Genomic DNA, 18,407 nt, shown 5'->3' on the forward strand with positions numbered 1-18,407 from the left:
AAGTACAGAATTTAAGGCTTTTTATTGAAAATCGGCCTCATGATGCTCTCTGTTGAAATTGGTCTGTCTCTGCCATGACATCATAGCTGCTAAATGTGTTTCTTTCTTGTTAACATTTTTTCTCTGCTTCTTGTTATAATGTGTCTTTAATTTTTACCTAAAAAATGATAACATTCATGAAGGTAAAAAGTGATGTCTTTTTTTATGTTCCTGCTGTTGATAATGAAAAAGAACACTCAATCATAAACACGACCTGTCCTGTTTTAACAACTACATGATACATTTCATGGATTGAACTATGAACACTTTTGATACTCATAATCCATTGCGTTTTTATTTCTGATTTATTCGTCCACATTATTCCGTATGCATCATTGACCCATAAACAGATACCAACAGTTAATTGTCACTTAAAGATTCCTAAATATATTACACAATCATTAGATATCAAAAGCAATGTTTTAAAAAGTTTAAATTTAGATAAGATAAGATTGTTTAGCACAAAAAAATGAACTCAACATTTAGATGAAATCTATATATTTTGTCTCAAAATTATTACAACGAAAGATATGCTAAATTTTGAGATTCACAGCGCTCATTTGACCTCTTTGAAACTATTTCATTGAAGCTTTAACATATAATCGTCAGAAAATGTATTCACCACTAAAAAATAACTTCAGAACATTATGATGGTTCTTGGCATGCAACGGTTTTGTTTTTTAATGTCTAGTGTGAGTTGGTTATCATGCTAATTTAACACATCAGATGTCATTCATGACAAAGACATAGTCTAGTGACAACCCTTACTTACGTAGGATAACATATTGTTTAATTGCACCGCTGACGTAGGACATACAATTAACGCGTAATTGTAAACTTATATTGTATACGGAAAATTAGTGCTTAATTTTCCTGACAACCCTAGCCTACATATAATAAATCAGTTATACTTACTATTTTGTAAGAGCAAGTTAGGTTTAAATAGCGGTCGGTTTGTTGTTTCTTTCATACGCCCGTCCAATGTACAAATTAAACGTTGTGGGTTTGTTTGATTCCGGATGACAATTTATTCCAATCGAGCGAAGAATTCGCCAAACAGCCAGATGTAACCTGTACTGAGTAAATATTACATTCACTGTGCATATTATAACGATTTGTGTTGTTATTTATAGTTTTCAGGATTCCCGTAAATAATAAGAAATAAGGAATAATTTTATAAAATTTGCAGGGTACATGTATCTGAGGTAAGTCTGTCAGGAGAGGAAATTTTTGAATTCAATTCTGTGAAACAAGAAAGTTACAGATATATCGCTTTAATTGATATTATATGCGTTCCTCCAGATTTAGTGGCTAAAAAAGTTTGAACTTTTTGATAAAATCAGATTTCACAACGAAGGTGATTTTTCGTAACTTAATGGAACTTCTATTTAAAAATGTTAACAGTGCATTCATGATTTGTTTTTAATCTGGAAATGTGTTATACTTATTGAGAAAACATTGCATCGTTGCTATTTTTCGATGTGCCAGAGCCTTTTCTCAGTATCAGCATTTTCTAAAATAGACTAAAGATGTTGTGACTACTCGTCACTTCGTAAGTCAGACTTATCTACATTAGTGGCCCGATTCCAATTTTTTGATATTTCAAAGTCTACTATGATTGAATATTTTTGTTCGCTATGTTTCGCTTCGTATGTCACCTTCACACTTAACCGAATTTCATGAAAAACATATTGACAGATCCAACATAAAAACACCTAACTTTAGTTGATCTCTGGTTTCATGTTGTATTGACGATGTGGTACTTCTGCAGGTTAAAGTGCTGCAGGTTAAAGTTGGGGTCAATGTTTTGTAATGGTCACCGTTGACTTAATAATAGTGTTAGGATGCTGGTTTTAGCATTAATGTTAAGTCTGTTGGGGTCGCCGGTTGGGACATTGATTCATCAATACCCACAGAATGCTTGTTTTGTATGTAAGTCTCCGGTTTCGTTGTGTTTTGACGATGTGGTACTTGGTTTCCGTTTTAATGTTTAGTTATATACGTCTCGTTCTATTGTGCATGGTCGATGTGGTACTCATTTTCTTTATTTGTATGTAAGTCTCCGGTTTCGTGGTGTTTTGACGAAGTGGTACTTGGTTTTCGTTTTAATGTTCAGGTAACTTTACATATGGACGGTGTGATACTTATAAGTCTCCGGTTTCATTGTGTGTGACGATGTTGTACTTTATTTTTTTCTTTTTAATTTGTAGGTATGTGCCTCTGGTCAGTAGATGGGAGTATGACTATACGAGTTACCAAAACACCGCCGTATATATTATGTCATGTTACCAGTATATCATTCTCGCCATAACCTTATCCAAGGGGGAGCCCTATAGAAGGTCTATATTTACCAATTGTAAGTGAGAGAAATTCATATTATATTACTTTTGAAACCTTTTGAACTGACGTTTTATATAAATAAGGATTATTAAACGCATATTCATGTATATTAACAAAAAATGTCCGAGCAGTATATGTAAGTATAATTTTCGGATAAACTTGCTTGTGTCCGTTGTGAATTATCAACATTATCGCGAGAACATGTTTAATTAAAAAATGAATATATGCATCTCATTATTCATTTTTTAACCCATTTTCTCGCAAATAAATACCTCGGTAAGACAAATATACGCTATTATTATACTAGACTGCATTGTAGGTCATCCTGCTAAATCTGTACTATAATTATTATCATTGTGAGCGAGCTTGTTATAATAACACTGTCAATGTATGACATAAATTAACTTGTTTTGTTAAATTGCATCATTGTAGATGAGTCTGTTTTTAATATATATTGTATCGTTATAAATGAGGCCGTTTTGGACCAACATTTGTTTAATTTCCATTGGAAGTAATTCATGTTGGGTTAGCATTATCAGTATTGATAGCAGTTTGATGGTATGCAAACATCAGCCCTGACTGATCCCCAGGGGCTGATGGGTGGGGTCAAAAAGGGTCAAATTGACTGAAATTTCAAAATCTTCTTCTCAAGACTAAGATATGGTAGAATCAAATACATTTCATAGATGGAAGGGTCTTAAAGTGCTTTACCAAACTTGTGAATTTCATGACCCTGGGGTTTCATGTTTCCCCCCTGGGGAGGGGGTAAACTTTACTATAGTTTATATAGGGAAATCACATTTTGGACTAACATTTGTTTAATTTCCTTTCCACTGGAAGTAATTCAATTTAGGTTAGCATTATCAGTATTGGAAAGCAGTTTGATGGTATGCACATTTCAGCCCTGACTGACCGCCAGGGCCTGATAGGTGGGGCCAAATTGACTGAAATTTCAAAATCTTCTTCTCAAGAACCAGATATGGTAGAATCAAATACTCTTCATATATGGAAGGGTTTTCAGGTGCTCTACCAAAATATTTTCAAAACGTTTACCCCTGGGGAAGGGGGTGGGGTGGGATGGCACAATTTATTATGGTTGATATTGGCAAATGATACTTTGGATATTACATGTTGATAACTTGATAGGAATTATAACCCTGAGTTGACAGTTTGATACTTTGAAAATTTTGAGTCAGCCCTACCCCTAAGGGCTGTAGGGCGGGGCCCAAAGGAGTAAATGTACTAAAATTTCTTCGTTTTCCTTGTTAAGAAACAGAGGGTCTAGTTTCAAATACTTTTCAGTCTTAAATCTGTATGCTAGATATTGAATAAGGTGGTTTTATTGTTTTCTGTGACTTTGAATAATATTTCTGTTCATGTTTTAAAAACAATAATCAAATCTTTGTATAAATATATCCGAACTCAGGTGACCGTAAAGGCCCATGGGCCTCTTGTTTTATTTTAAGCTGTAATAATAAACTGTTTCAAGCACTGCCGAGTGTATAAGTAGAAAAACAAGAATTTATCGGACATTATTTCAATTGACAATCAGATCGAGAAAAGTTTTCTGAGTTCCAAATTATATTTTATAACTAAGAGTATTTATATTTTATGGCTGTAAAAAGTGTTTTTTAAATTGATAAAAATGTGGATTTTTGGTTAATATGTTGATGTTTGTNGTAAATAATGCACTTTGTAACTTTGCAACCGATGAGTCGAAAGACTTAAGGTTATAAAGAACTTGTGAAAATACAGGTTCATCTATCATGAAATAGACTCTACCCTTTGAATAACACCTAACTATATACTTAGTTCCAATAAATGGTATAGTCCTCTCCCAACTGACAGGGTAATGACCACACCGTGACATTAGAACAATAAGATTAGGTAGAGTCAGTCTGGTCAGCCTTGACCACTGACTTGACGGTTGGAGACCCTACTGATATATAGACAATGAAGGATTAATTCCCTATTGTTTAGGGTATAAGTAGTGGACTCTTTGTTTGGGCAACACCCTTAGGCGTATGCAGATATGCAAACTGCTGGCAAGGGGAAGCCATAGAAAATCATAGTTCAATGGTTGGTTGATATTAGAAGGAAATCCTATATGAAATAGAAGAAAATCTTCAAAAACCTTGGTCCAGATTATATTTGGACACTTCACATAATTAATATTGGGCATACGTAGTTGTGCATTCAAGTCTTTATTTTCATATCGTTGTCATAGCAACCACGAGGCACGGAGGCTTCTGATTGGTCGAAATTTAGAGATTGTTAGATTTTCATGAAATTGGTTAAAAGGGGTATTATGGGACTGCGAAATATAGGTTTCGTTGCATATAACAACCACACAGAGGATTCTGATTGATCGTAATTTAGAAATTGTTTTATGCTCAAATTTAGTAAGTATATTGTTGGTATATTATATGGCATTGCGATCCTTTTCTGATGTATCTTTGCGAGTATGGGGGCAGTTTGGGGGACTTATGTAATGGTCCACCATTACAATAACTACTTGTTATCATTGTTAATGTACCTTGTGAAACAATGATGTAATAATAATGAATTAATCTATTATAATTTTAGTGTTATTATTATTGTATATATAGCTGGTATAACAATGATGTAATGATTATAAATTAACCTGATAAAATTTTAGGGTAAGTATCATTGTAAATGAGCATGTAATCACTACGCTGTAATTATCCTAGACAATGTACCTGTTTTTTCATGACATGTCATCATCATTGTAACTGAATCTGAAATGGCTATTCTTGTATACACTTATATTTATGTATATTATTATCTTTCAGACTGGTTCCTAGGAAATATAGTGGTGTGCACTGCTATAACACTGTGGCTTACCATTTACCCAGTACCAGGAGCTGTAACGTTTTTAGAGGTTAGAATATTTTGTTTTTGAACTTTTGAACTTTTTTTATAAAGGTTTAACGTTTACATTAAAATGACAAGTGAACAGGGTCGTGCCGATCGAAAACGACATGTGATAGAGACGTCCTATCAATGTCCATTACCAGGTTAATTTGACGGACCACTTACATTCTTCTGCTGGTTCAGTAAATGTAATTATATTATCATTATTGTTACCGGAAAACAAATTTTCCAACTGGTGATTTTTTATCACAAACCACATCGATTTTGAATTCCTCGTTTTATAAGATACAACGTGTTAAGGACCCCCGTAACATTGCCAAAAACTGTAAATACGGATTGGAAACTGCTTTTTTGCCGGCAAAATGTTAGCTTTGATAAATCGTTTCTCAAAAAAAAAACATACCTTACGGGACTTTTTATGAAAAAGGCTAAAGGTGAAATTAATAAAATCCATGAATCAACAGTATAAAATTTTCAACAGGGCTAGACCAAGAATCGAACTCAGGACTTAATATTGTTAAACTGTCTCGCTGACTGACTTATCTACCTTGTTAACGAAACTGTCCTGTTCTAACTGTGCTAAAGTTATATCCAAATCGAGATGAGGGGGAGGTTACTGTAAGTACGAAAAACCAGAGTGAAGTGAGACATGGATCCTTAAATATTTAGTGTTGTAACTTTGTTTCTTCCAGCTGAAGCCATCCCCGTCAGTCCCCTACAGGTTTATGTATGTTGGTCTAGCCATCATGGATTTCTTAATTTGTATTATGCTGGAGGTAATAATCATACTTTTCAAAAGACGAATTAATTTGATGAAACATAATTGTGCAATATGACGACGTCGTCTGGAAGCTTAATGAGGTTTATTGATAAGTGCGGTTCTCGTTATACCAAATGTCAACCGTAAGTTTTTAATATGATACACCATAAGGATTAGGAAAAGATAAAAACAAACTGAAATTATAGTTTCAGTTACTGTGAATTAAATTCAATATTTTGCAAACAACGTTAAGAGGTGGTAGCTTAGATTGTAAATCCAGCTGAATGACCATTGTAATATCATGTGTAATCGCCTATATTTCTTATTAAAATCATACTTTGGTTGAGTGTATATTAGAAAATCTTAATATAATATGGTATATATCCCCTCTAAAAATGTTACACCTTTGGAAGATATCTATCACGTATGCTAATTTGACTTGGTTTTCGCGTTCTTGTGCAACTTGGGCTTTTGTGAAGATGCAAAGTCTTAAGGTAAACAAACATTTTGAGTTTTTTCATAGATATAAGAAGGAAATAACAACGAAGAAACAATACTTTATTTAGTTTTGAATGTGACAACTGTGTAAACGCTTGGTATAATTCCATCTCATTATATCAGTAAAGCAAGATTACAGGAAATTGATGTTTGCTTACTTTCAGGACTACGTTCTCAGTGAGACGTTTATCAGCTACAAACTTCAGGAAAAGTTAGAAGAGTGGCTGGCAGGCTATCGCCACACCTACTCTCTACTAGAGGAGGAAATGGCTGGTGATGATTGGCCACCCATTAGCAATCAACAGCCAATCAACCCATCAGTGCCAAATAATGTCAAGATGACATCCAAAAACACTACAATTCAAAATAGCAATGTTTCTATCCAGGATGAGACATTTAAATTTGACAAGAATAACCACTTGCAAGGCTATGTGAATACATCTATGCACAAATTATGATATTTATTTTATTTAATAGGTTGTACACCGCTTATGAGAATTTTTTAATTGATAATTGATGCTTAACTAGAGAAGTTGCAATGGTTACCTAGCTCACACTCATTGAATATTTCATATTATGTACTTGTTTAAAATGGTGCTTTGAATTATAATTTAAAAACTCCAGCACACCGTCAACGCACAAAAACAAAATCGTAAGCTCAGAATGGCGATATTCTTAAATATTAACAAATGAAATTGTCTTTTTTATTTTTTACTTTTATTGGAAAATTGTTACTTTTTTCATGAGTAATTTCGATGAAAAGTATTTCTTTGTGCGCCATGCGCCGGGCAATACTAGGACATCATCTGGTTGTTTTCATGATGAGGTCATAAGCGCTTGTCAATGGCAGGACAATGATATATTTTCCTTGAAGCAAGCGTAGAAGACATTGTCGAATAGGAGAGAATACGCGTCTATTCTACCTGTGATGCTCGTTATGTCTGTCGTGAAATCAAAAACTGCTTTGGACATGATTTTTCTTACATTCATTGTAACAGCTCACGTGAGCCAAAGTGTTCACATCAGAGAAAGCCTTACTGCTAAAAACTGTAAATACGGATTGGAAACTGTTTTTCCGGCAAAATATTAGCTTTGAAAAATCGTTTCTGAAAACCTTACGGGACTTTTATGAAAACAGGCTATAGGTGAAATTGATAAAATATATGAATCAACAGATATTCACCAGGGCTAGATCAAGAATCGAACTCATGACTTCATATTGTATTCATATGGTAATATCCTGGAATAATTGATAAAGGGCGAAGTTATTCATTTTTTGTTATAAATTCCAGCTAATATAAAGTAAATCAATCATGCATGGGCATGACGTCACAATACAATGACAATGCCTTTTTTCTAATTTATTTTCCATATTAAGTATTGTATCTTTATTTAATGCTGTCTTGTATATACACTTTATATTTCCAGTATAAATCAATCTTTGATGTGCTCTTTCCAGTGGTATAGACAATTTTTAAATAGCTTCACTCTTTGGTGGGACATTTCTTTCCTATATATATACATATGATACAGTCATATTCCGTCTTTGCGTATTGCAGAGTTATCTTCTCTTGTGAGCAGGTATTGATTGTTACGTCATTGGTTTGTGTGAGAAAATTACGTCGTTTTCTCAAAATTTGATGACGTTACTCTCACAAACAAGTGACGTAACAATTAATCCCTGCTCAAAAGAGAAGATAACTCTGCAATACGCAAAGACGGAATAACATAGACACCATGAACCAGTCTTCCATCATAGTAGACAATGACAAACATAACCGTAACATCTGTTGACTAATTTCATCCCTGAAATTTCATAATGAATTGTTCCAACCTTTGAACTGGGAGAATTCAAATGGGTCTTCAGGGGTGATTGAGTTAATCATTTATGATAGAAAACACAAAATCGATCATTGTTCAACAGGACGCAGCTATCCAGAACATCTGACTGGGAACATGCATTCGAGTTGGAAACCAATTCTAACACGTACAACATGTCTGATTGACATTGACAAATCAGCCAGACATACTGGTATATTATTTAGACGCTTGCCCTTCTGGAGCACATGGTCTTATCTTTGAAATTGAATTACGGTTTTGCTGTCTCTGCAGTATGCTCTTGTTGCGTTTAATTATCATGTAAAGAAGTGGTGAATGATTTCGTCATGTGCATATGTAATGCGATGAAGTGATTTTTTTTGTCATATTGTTATATGGATAAACGACTGAAATGACTTTAACGTCATTATCTGGTAGATAGAGAAAATGCATGTAGTTGTCAAAAGATCTTCTTACTAAGGAAAGAAACATAAAATGTACCTGAATATGAAAAAAAACACCAGAAAAGGCATGTAATATCCCGTCTTTCGCTGATAGGTCTTGCACAAATAAAGCTAAAAAAATACAAAACAGACCGCCTGGAAGAGGCGAAGTGAGCTTTTTGGTTTATAAACATTTAAAATAAAATCTTAACTAATTGTGCTAAGGTTACAAACGTTCTTCTTCTTTTTCAAGGCAATATTTTTTTGCATATTTACTTTGTGTAAATGTGACTGATATTTTTAGAACTCTTTCATGAGAGAAGATGTGCGTTTCTATTGCATTTTCAAAATATTCATCACTATAAAGTGTTCGTGCTCAATAGTCTATTTCATGTAGCCCTCAAAACTGTACGTCCCGTAGTTTTGGCACATGAAGACTCGCATGTAATTTTTTCGAACCGAGAAGGGAATTGCTGCCACATTTCGAACTAAATCCTGAAGCAAATTATTTTTCACTTATATTTATTTTGTATGTATTGTTTTGTGAGACTGTAAATATCATTTATAAATAAGAAATTAAAACATATTTCTGGATAATTGTCGTGACACAGCATTATTTCTTTCATAAGCGTTTATGATCATTTTGACAAATATTGTTTTTCCAGCATGTTCGTGTCCCGGCTATATTAATATATAACCAACCTTAATGTACCGACATATGGTAATTGCCCGGATTAATGACAATGGGAAGAATTATTCATTTTATGACATATATTTGCATTCCCGTAATAAATTCCACCTTATATAATTACATTTTCCAAAGTCAAAACAATGAATTAACATTAACCACATTCCACTTACAGGTAAACAAAAATATTTATTTTTCTTCTTTGTTTATTGCGCCTTTTCCCTGTGGAGTAGATTTTGGGAATTAAGCTGGGCTTAAACACCGTTATGTATATTTAAATAAATTGCAACATACACAACTTAGTACAAAACATTTCTTGATATAGATATTCTCCTCGAATTAATAACTTAATGTTTTGTTTTCACTTTTTATTTTTACGGGATAGAGATACAATACATAAACATACAATGATTGCAATTATTAAGTGAATATATACGAAAATAAAATGCCTTCATTTCTGTTCATTTTTTCCCCGGTACAACTTCATTTTACTATCAAAGTGACACTATATCATCACTGTTGAAAATATGTTAATACAGTTACATGTTATCACTATAATTACAATATATCATCACGGTTGCACGCTATCACGATAGTTACACTTTATTAACGCTGTAAACCATGGTTACATTTTGTCACCATAGTTACACTATATCATCAAATTATACTACGGTATATCAGCACAGTTACACTATATTAACACTATGAAACACTTGAAGTTTGTCACCAAAGTTACACTATATCACCAAAGATATTTTCTATCGTCACAATTTTGCTATATACTACCCATCCTTGACATCCAGGGGTTACGCTCATTTTCGCTCTCTACGCCCATGGAATATGTCATAGTAAATTGAAGGCTCGGTGTGCGCCACCTTGTTGATGAGACAAGGAGACTAGTTCGATCCTTTGATATACACCAAAAGAATCTCGCTGTCACGTAACGGTAAAAGTTGACAGGCTTTGAAGTCGGGCGTCTCTCCTTTGTAATCTTCATAGGACAGGTATCAGCCTAGCGATTGGTAAGGTTTTTTTTACCTGACACCAATCAAACAGCCATCATCGTGCCTTCAATTTTGATATGACATATTTCAGGGGTGTAGAGAGCGAAAGTGAACGTAACCCCTGGATACCGAGGATGTATACTACCACAGTTACACTTAATTTCCATAGGTACAATTTATCATCTTACTTACTCTCAATTACCATAGTCGGTAGCTTTGTTAACATACTTACGAAGATCACTGGTGGAATATCGTGTCCTTTTGGATGTCGATGTCAGTTTATAGTCTGTACTATTATAAACGCAGACTTGCCAAAATATCAAACAATTGCTGAATATGAATCAGCGTTGTTCCATGGTAACATATGTTCTATTGTTTTATTCTATTATGTAACTATGATACATCAATGCCATTCTTGTGCGTGTTGTTGTCAGGTAACATAGTATGGTAGTTGACCAATGAAAAATATTCGTTTCAGCCGGTCATGCTGTCTAGAATATATTAAATGGTTGCTAAAGACTGTTGGTAGGCGTGGGTCAGTATATTCTGTCTGATAGTCGGACGTTTATATGCACTTTACCAGAACAATGCGTGGTTATTGTTTTACTCTGAATAATTATTTGCTTGATATATTGCATGCAATTAGTACACCTGAAGGTTTAATGAATAAAGCAAATGGAGTTATACCGTCACATCCCGACACATTACCTATACACCACATAAAGTAAGTACGTTGGCGAGTGATATATAACATGCTTCCAAAAAAATGAAATAAACGCTTATCATTCATTTCACGCTATATTTCAACAAGCTAAAAAAAACACCTAAGGAAGTGGGGGTTGGTTAAAAAAACTAAAACTTTACGGCATCTGAGAAACAATAAGCATTTACTAGAAAAATATTATTTTTAAAGTTCCAGCAGAATTCATAATTGAAGCCGAAAGTGGAACGCGAACCTATCGACGCGTCGGAGTTCAATTGTACTAGATATACTTCACGACCGGTTCGGTAGTTTAGTATTATTTGAATAGGAACAAGTAAGTTAGGAACAAATGAATAGCCGAACTACTGTTTGCTGTATTGAATATATACTACTACATGTATGCCTGCAGAGCATATAACAGGTAAAAATAGTAATGTTGCTAAACTAAATGAATTATTTGCAATAAGGACATTCGAGATTGAGAATGAGGATGACTTAATCCTTATAAAATTATAAATTTACTGAAAAGTTGATGTCAAAGTTACATTTAAATCCTTTTTCTTGCATTTAAATCAGTTCATTTTTTTACCGAATATACGTCCCTCTAACATTTTCATACCAACGACATTATTGATCAAAGAATTGAAAGGAACTCTACCAATCCACCGCTTGTACAATGTAAAGGTCAGCATTCCCACACCTACTATTTTCAAGCTTTAGGAAAAAAGTTATGGTTGCACTATAAAAGCTTCACATGCCAGCTGATTTCACGTCAAATTGACAATTACTCATATCCGTCAAACACGTGTGGGCTATGGCGCACATAAGGTCACCAAATACAGGTCATATTACTTTTCTTTTATCTTGTTACGAAAGGGTAATTTTGTAACAGGTTCTAACATATCTGTTCTGTTCAGAAGTTAAGTGTTAACATTACATGTTTCTATATATAAAGCAATGTAAACCTGGTACCATTAGAAGTTTTTATATTTCGAATAGACATCGCTCATTTTGACAGTAGCGTACTTAATCTGGGAAGGAGACTAGTGACCTTTTGTGACCAAATACATCACAGAGCTGTCAGTATCTGTCAGTCATAGCGTATTTAATACCACGAAGGTGAGTTTTCAGGGTCATGCGATACCGACATGGTATATTGCTTTTGTCTATAACAATTGTCCCTGTTAATTGACAATCAAAGTAAAGATGATTTGGTAAAATTACTTTTTTGCCAGTGATATATCAGTTTTCATTGTGAAAAAAAGTTTATATGTTTTTACTGTGACGATAACACATCTAGCTATTTTATACTAAAGCAACCAACTAGAAAGCAGTTTTTTTCAGTATTGACCTCACAATTTCCCTGATGTTTTGTTATTGTTATGTCTTAATAGGGCATCCATTCCATGTTTCCACAAAAGATAGACTATCTATTCACGTGAGTCCATTGTTTCTTTCAACGCTTGTCCTGAAGTTTAACTATTATTCACCAAGGACAACGGAAACCCTCTATTTATTGATCGGGCAGTTGATTACCACCACCACTCGTTTTGTTTGCTCAAAATCTGAACTGTTAAACGTGTCGGTTTAAATACATCCGCCCTTAAAATTTTCACTTCTCCTTACGGATATTCTTCCGCGACGAAGAGTTTCCATACTGAATGCTTAAACTAAGTAATTCGCTTAATGCACACTCATTTTTGAATAAATCAAACAGTGTCAAAGTATTTAAAGCATCTTAATATAAAAGTTGAGTACAGAGCTGAAAGGCCACTGTGAAATAACATAATGGAAATGACATAATTAGCTGTGGTAATAAAACAAACCCCTTCAACGTATGATCATTTAGTTCAACTTGCACCACTAGTTACGTCTTTTTATTGCAAACATATTCTCCACAGCTCGTGTTGATGTTTTTTCGAATTTGAATACTAACTTACTCGTTAAATTCTCTGTCAAAGTCTGTTTTCCTTTATCGCTTTCACGTTATGTTATTTAGCAATATGGCAATGAACTAAACTTGACTCAAAAGATCCCAATAATAATGAAAGTATCATTCTGCCCCTTTTAAAAAAAATTCTGTGATATATACACCATGAATATATATGTTTTACTTGTAGGCCATGGTTTACAGCGTTAATATAGTGTAACTGTAGGCAGAAACTGGTCCTATGGTTCACACAAATATTTTCCTATATTTTGAGAGAAATGGCTAGAAAGGAAACGATGAGAATTAAGATGACATCACCAAAACATTATTAGAACTTAAATCACATCCATAAGAAACAAACTGACGTGAGAAACAGGGAAATTTTCGCCCAATTAAATATTTGCCCTTTACTGGTAAATTCCATGTTCACCCAATGTAAATTTCGCCTTTAAAATTTATTAACTATAAAGGGTAGGCTGTTAAGTTATATTCGCTGTTCAGATAAATTTACCCTTTGTGTGAAGGGCGAAAAAAGGCGAAAATTAAACTGAATGGACAATGTCTACGTATACAGTACATTCTCATGAAGTTATGCACAAACTCAAACACGCACTCGCGCGCTAATGCACACACACAGGCCCAATATTCATTGTTACAACTAAACATATTTTCTTAAATCAGCCAGGCTGTATTGTTACATTTAACTAATGTAAATTGGTAAACTAGCTACACATATACAAACCCCTTTTTACACCTATTGGTGTAAGTTTTAATACCAGAAAATGATAGTTTTCCACCAGTACTTGTAAATAAATTGGTTAATAGAAAAAATTCGTATGCATTCCTACCACCTAACACACGTATACATCTATGCAAATCCTTTCGCGAAACAGTTTTGACCGTCTTGAAATAATTCTTATAATAATATATGATAAAGTTACATCCATAAAACTACTCTTCATACATCCCTATAACTCCTAATAAACCAGACAAATTTCAAGGTTTGTTACACGCAAGGATAAAACTAAATATATTTATTTTGTAACCAAATAAAAGTCAAACCCTTCTATCCAAGAGATAGTGCAATGGGATATTCTTAATGATTGCTTTAGTATCCCAAAAAGATTGCTTGAGTAAATAAAATGTATATCTATCAATTACAATACGAAACAAATTCCCATTAGAGAGCTATGGAATCACTTACCTAGAATCTATTAGTACTCTTTCTCTCGATCCGAACCATTATATATTACAGGCAAAGTAAAAAAAACAATATAATATATTCTCACATCTGAATAATAAGCAATTTATCTGCATAAAGTGCCGCTCCTAATAACGCACAACCGTAATTTCTAATTTTAAAGCTGCATTATTCATATTCCTCAACAATAGCTATGATTTTGAAACGGAAACTATACATTATTAAGTTAATTTCTAATTTTAAAGCTGCATTATTCATATTCCTCAACCAATAGCTATGATTTTGAAACGGAAACTATACATTATTAAATTATGTTATATCATATGACATTTATACGGTAAAATTGCGACTTCAGGTAACCTGAAATTTTAAGTAGTATACACTTGAGGAAATCGTATGATTGTTATATTCAATAAGTATAACATAGCTGAGCTACATTTCCAATCAGGATTTCGACACGAAAACAACATTCACTCCACTAACTTTGTCACTTTCTTTCTTTATCCTGAAACCCTTCATGTCATCATCAGGTCCCCTTTCATGGATAAGGTTCAAACCAAGACGAAACACTGCAAATGAGATATCAACCCTATGAACTTGCGCCGAGTTCATAAAGGTTAATCTCGTTTATCATACTAAGCTAAGTTACATTTAACAAGATATAATTTATACTCAAATATACTCATTAAATAACTTCTAAACGTTTGATAAAAAGTCGTTATCTATTATGCGACATTTTATTTTGGTACAGCTGTATGACGTCAAACTACACGTGTGTATTTTCCACCATGTTCTCGCCCCACGTATCATTACATTGTGATTAATATAATTTCTTTGAATACAATAATAGTTATGATGTTATACCGTGTACCTGAGACAGGAACATGGAGGTAATCGCAAGGACCAGACGGTTATGTCATCTGTGTGAAGGTTATTTGTGGAACCACCTCCGGGCGTACGTGCCAACACACATCAACTCTCGTTAGGGACAGTGCCCCGAGGGGAATAGACAACTACACTGGACAAACGTTGAACAATATCAAACAGTTTTATCACTATGCCTTTTGCACATAAAGCACAATACAGAATACTCATGTTTCAATAGTATAGTACATCTACACTGCCACGGTATATACATATGTTGGTGCTGCAATAGTTTGCAATCGAGTATCACATATTTCAAATGAACCTCATTGATCATGGTGATTAATATACATTATTAACGATTTTTGATTCAGTAGCTTCGATACACATAACGCGGTTCTTATATGCGGTCTCGTAGCAATAGATGATACTGGATATAACAACGTTCCATTTTTAATCATTTCTTTTTATGTTGAATGGTTATGAATGTACCATCATGCTTGATTGAGGTGTTATTCTAATATATGGATTAAACACAGACTCAGGAAGAGTTCTGACGAGAGAATTGATTTATTAATCACAATAGACATAGTAAGGAATCGTTTCAAATTTATTTGTTACTTGTTTTCATTTTTTGTGATTTTAAGGCAACATTTGAAAAAACAACTTTGTACAGGAAAATATTCATCAAGCTGTGTGTGAGAAATAAGATTCGCACGTGAAGTTAAGCGAAAATAGAGGTTTTCTGTGTCACTTACGTCACATTTGCTATTATATACATGATGGGCCTTGAAGTTGTATCGACATAATATTCACAGAATTACCCAGTACCCAACTGTCCTACAGGAAAGGGTGTATTTGTACCTTGGATCTGTCCTTTTGGAAATTTGTACAAAACAGGTTTACGTGTTCTGCACCTACTGACACTCTGACCCCGTCGACGTTTCCTGTGAGCAACATATCTCTAACTGAAAGGATCTCGTGGATATATACCTATGAAACGTACGTATGTTATAATTTCTACTTTGTTTACTGTCTTGTTTTTATATATTCACATGATTTATTTTTCATTGTATGTTTTTTCTCTGTACGTGGTTTACATTATAACATTAAATAATTGCCTATTATTTCATTAATGTTTCACTGAGTTGTATACAGGAAGTAACATTTAATCAAATTCAAATTGGTTGACATATTGAGCTAGGTTTCCCATCAGAGAGGAACAAATGATTGTCTATTGTTCGTTTTATAGACAAGCTGGAATGAATGACTGACAGGAGTCATTGACTCTATTTACAATTTAAATAATAGGTTAGCTTTATGACGACATTATACTATAATGATATTAAGAACAGATGTTTGCGGTTTAACCATACCCATATTATGAATGAAAAGTATAAGGAAATACGTCAGACAAGATTTCCACGATCATAGTTTAGATAATATATACACTGATGGTATTCAAACTATTTCTATAAAACTAATTTAACACAGAAAATACGGTATTTAGTGCATCAGAAATGGATGTTTTGGTTAGTACAATGAAATATCATCTCTGTGAGCTGGAGGCCACAATGATGATGTCACAAAAGCTAGGTATATATATAAAAAATAAACAGGAAAACGGGAAGTATAACTATTCAGCTCTAATACTAGATTGATAGAAATGCTTAAGTAAATTCGGAATATTTTAGAGATCATGTCTATAAATCGGTACCTTAGTACCTTGATGCTTTTGAGACAATATGGGCTAAACAGTAACGCCGTTCCAGTATTACTTATTTAACACATGAAGTACCAAGTTCTAGTTTCAGATCACTGATGATGTTGAATGTATATATTTCACTTCATAAATTCATTTTTTTCTGTTCATTCTGTTATCACAATTTAAAATAAAAATGTAATGAAAAAATGTATGATATACGTGTATAAATTGTTTCGAAATATATTCCTATTACTTGATGCTTGGTCCGTGATGTCAAGAATAAACGTTTTTTTAGAATAAATTACAAGTAATGATTTAAGCTATGACGCGCGTGTAAATAAATTATGCACATTGCATTATGTAAATCAGTTACGTATAATTAAATCAACGGAGAGATAAGATTGTCATTCCAACGCTACAGCTGTGGTGAACAACTTCCTGTTAGCGTTTGTAAACAATGAACAGTACATGTTACAATAATTAACATCCGGGCCATCTCATCCGTGATTGTTGACAGTTAAAAGATAAACAACAAAATGCATTCCAAGGTTGAAAGTAAGACTAATTTTGTGTTGTTATTGCTAAACCTCAAGCATGGATTATATTTCGAGGAAGATACAATAGGATTTACGTATGTCGTATATTTCGAGGAAGATACAATAGGATTTACGTATGTCGTATATTTCGAGGAAGATACAATAGGATTTACGAATGTCGTATATTTCGAGGACGATACAAGAGGATATACGAGTGTTGTGTGGACGGTTTTCTTTCGGTAACATTCGAGATGGAGTTTATGCGTTCATTGTTTTGATAATTTGTGCTGTAAATTATTATTGAGTGATACTTTGAGTATTCAGTAGCGTCGATATTTCCTTTTAGAAATTGTCATTCGAAAAATGTTCCACAGCAAATTATTATTTTGACTACCCGCAACGTTATGATAATTTCGAATTTGATCATTAATTATTTTTAGTTATATCTGTTGAGATATACCTACGTACATATGATAATAACAAGAGTCTACAATTAATATAACACTATTTGCTGGTTTCGCAGTAATTATCGGTTCCCACGCGTATAATGCGATCAATCATTTTGAGTGGGACGCGCACGTTTGCGTTGACGGTCGTATATGTCCAAGGAGACAGATTTATATTGAGAGAGGCACTAACAAAGCTATAATCTTATATCTGAGGAAATTGCACATTTATATTTACTCCGATTGGTCGCGGCCCTCGTCCGTGAATTTTAACCATATACATTTGATAACAGTTACGTTCTACTATTACAATTCATTTCAATTGTTAAACTTTTATATCTGCGGCTACAGGATAAAATAGGAATAATGTTTTACTTCTTTTATCCAAACGAGCCAAGAATGCAAACATTTTTTAAGAATAAATCTATATGAATTATATCCAATATATGCAATTTGGGTTTACAATCTGAAATTAACTAGTAAGATATTTTCTCATTTTTTTGCGGCATATTCCGTAATAAAACGCGCATTCGTTTG

General features: G+C 33.5%; 2 protein-coding genes across 6 annotated transcripts in view; both read left to right on the forward strand.

The window, feature by feature from the left end:
• LOC110462937 (probable cation-transporting ATPase 13A3) overlaps positions 1 to 8,102 on the forward strand; it is a 38,590-nt gene extending 30,488 nt beyond the window's left edge. Inside the window, exons 27-30 of the mRNA XM_021517187.1 lie at positions 2,250 to 2,395; positions 5,193 to 5,281; positions 5,967 to 6,050; positions 6,697 to 8,102. Coding sequence (XP_021372862.1) covers positions 2,250 to 2,395; positions 5,193 to 5,281; positions 5,967 to 6,050; positions 6,697 to 6,990 — 613 coding nt within the window. The 3' untranslated portion in view covers positions 6,991 to 8,102. The remainder of the gene's footprint in view (positions 1 to 2,249; positions 2,396 to 5,192; positions 5,282 to 5,966; positions 6,051 to 6,696) is intronic.
• A 7,885-nt stretch (positions 8,103 to 15,987) lies between these two features.
• LOC110462958 (transient receptor potential cation channel subfamily M member 1-like) overlaps positions 15,988 to 18,407 on the forward strand; it is a 32,528-nt gene continuing 30,108 nt past the window's right edge. The window contains exon 1 of one of the 5 annotated variants that reach the window (XM_021517240.1): positions 15,988 to 16,185. In XM_021517240.1, coding sequence (XP_021372915.1) covers positions 16,179 to 16,185 — 7 coding nt within the window. In that variant the 5' untranslated portion in view covers positions 15,988 to 16,178. The other 4 variants (XM_021517239.1, XM_021517241.1, XM_021517242.1 and 1 more) reach the window with 4 other exon arrangements.

This window comes from Mizuhopecten yessoensis, unplaced genomic scaffold (assembly GCF_002113885.1).
Source record: "Mizuhopecten yessoensis strain PY_sf001 unplaced genomic scaffold, ASM211388v2 scaffold10847, whole genome shotgun sequence".
In the NCBI taxonomy this organism is placed as follows: domain Eukaryota; kingdom Metazoa; phylum Mollusca; class Bivalvia; order Pectinida; family Pectinidae; genus Mizuhopecten; species Mizuhopecten yessoensis.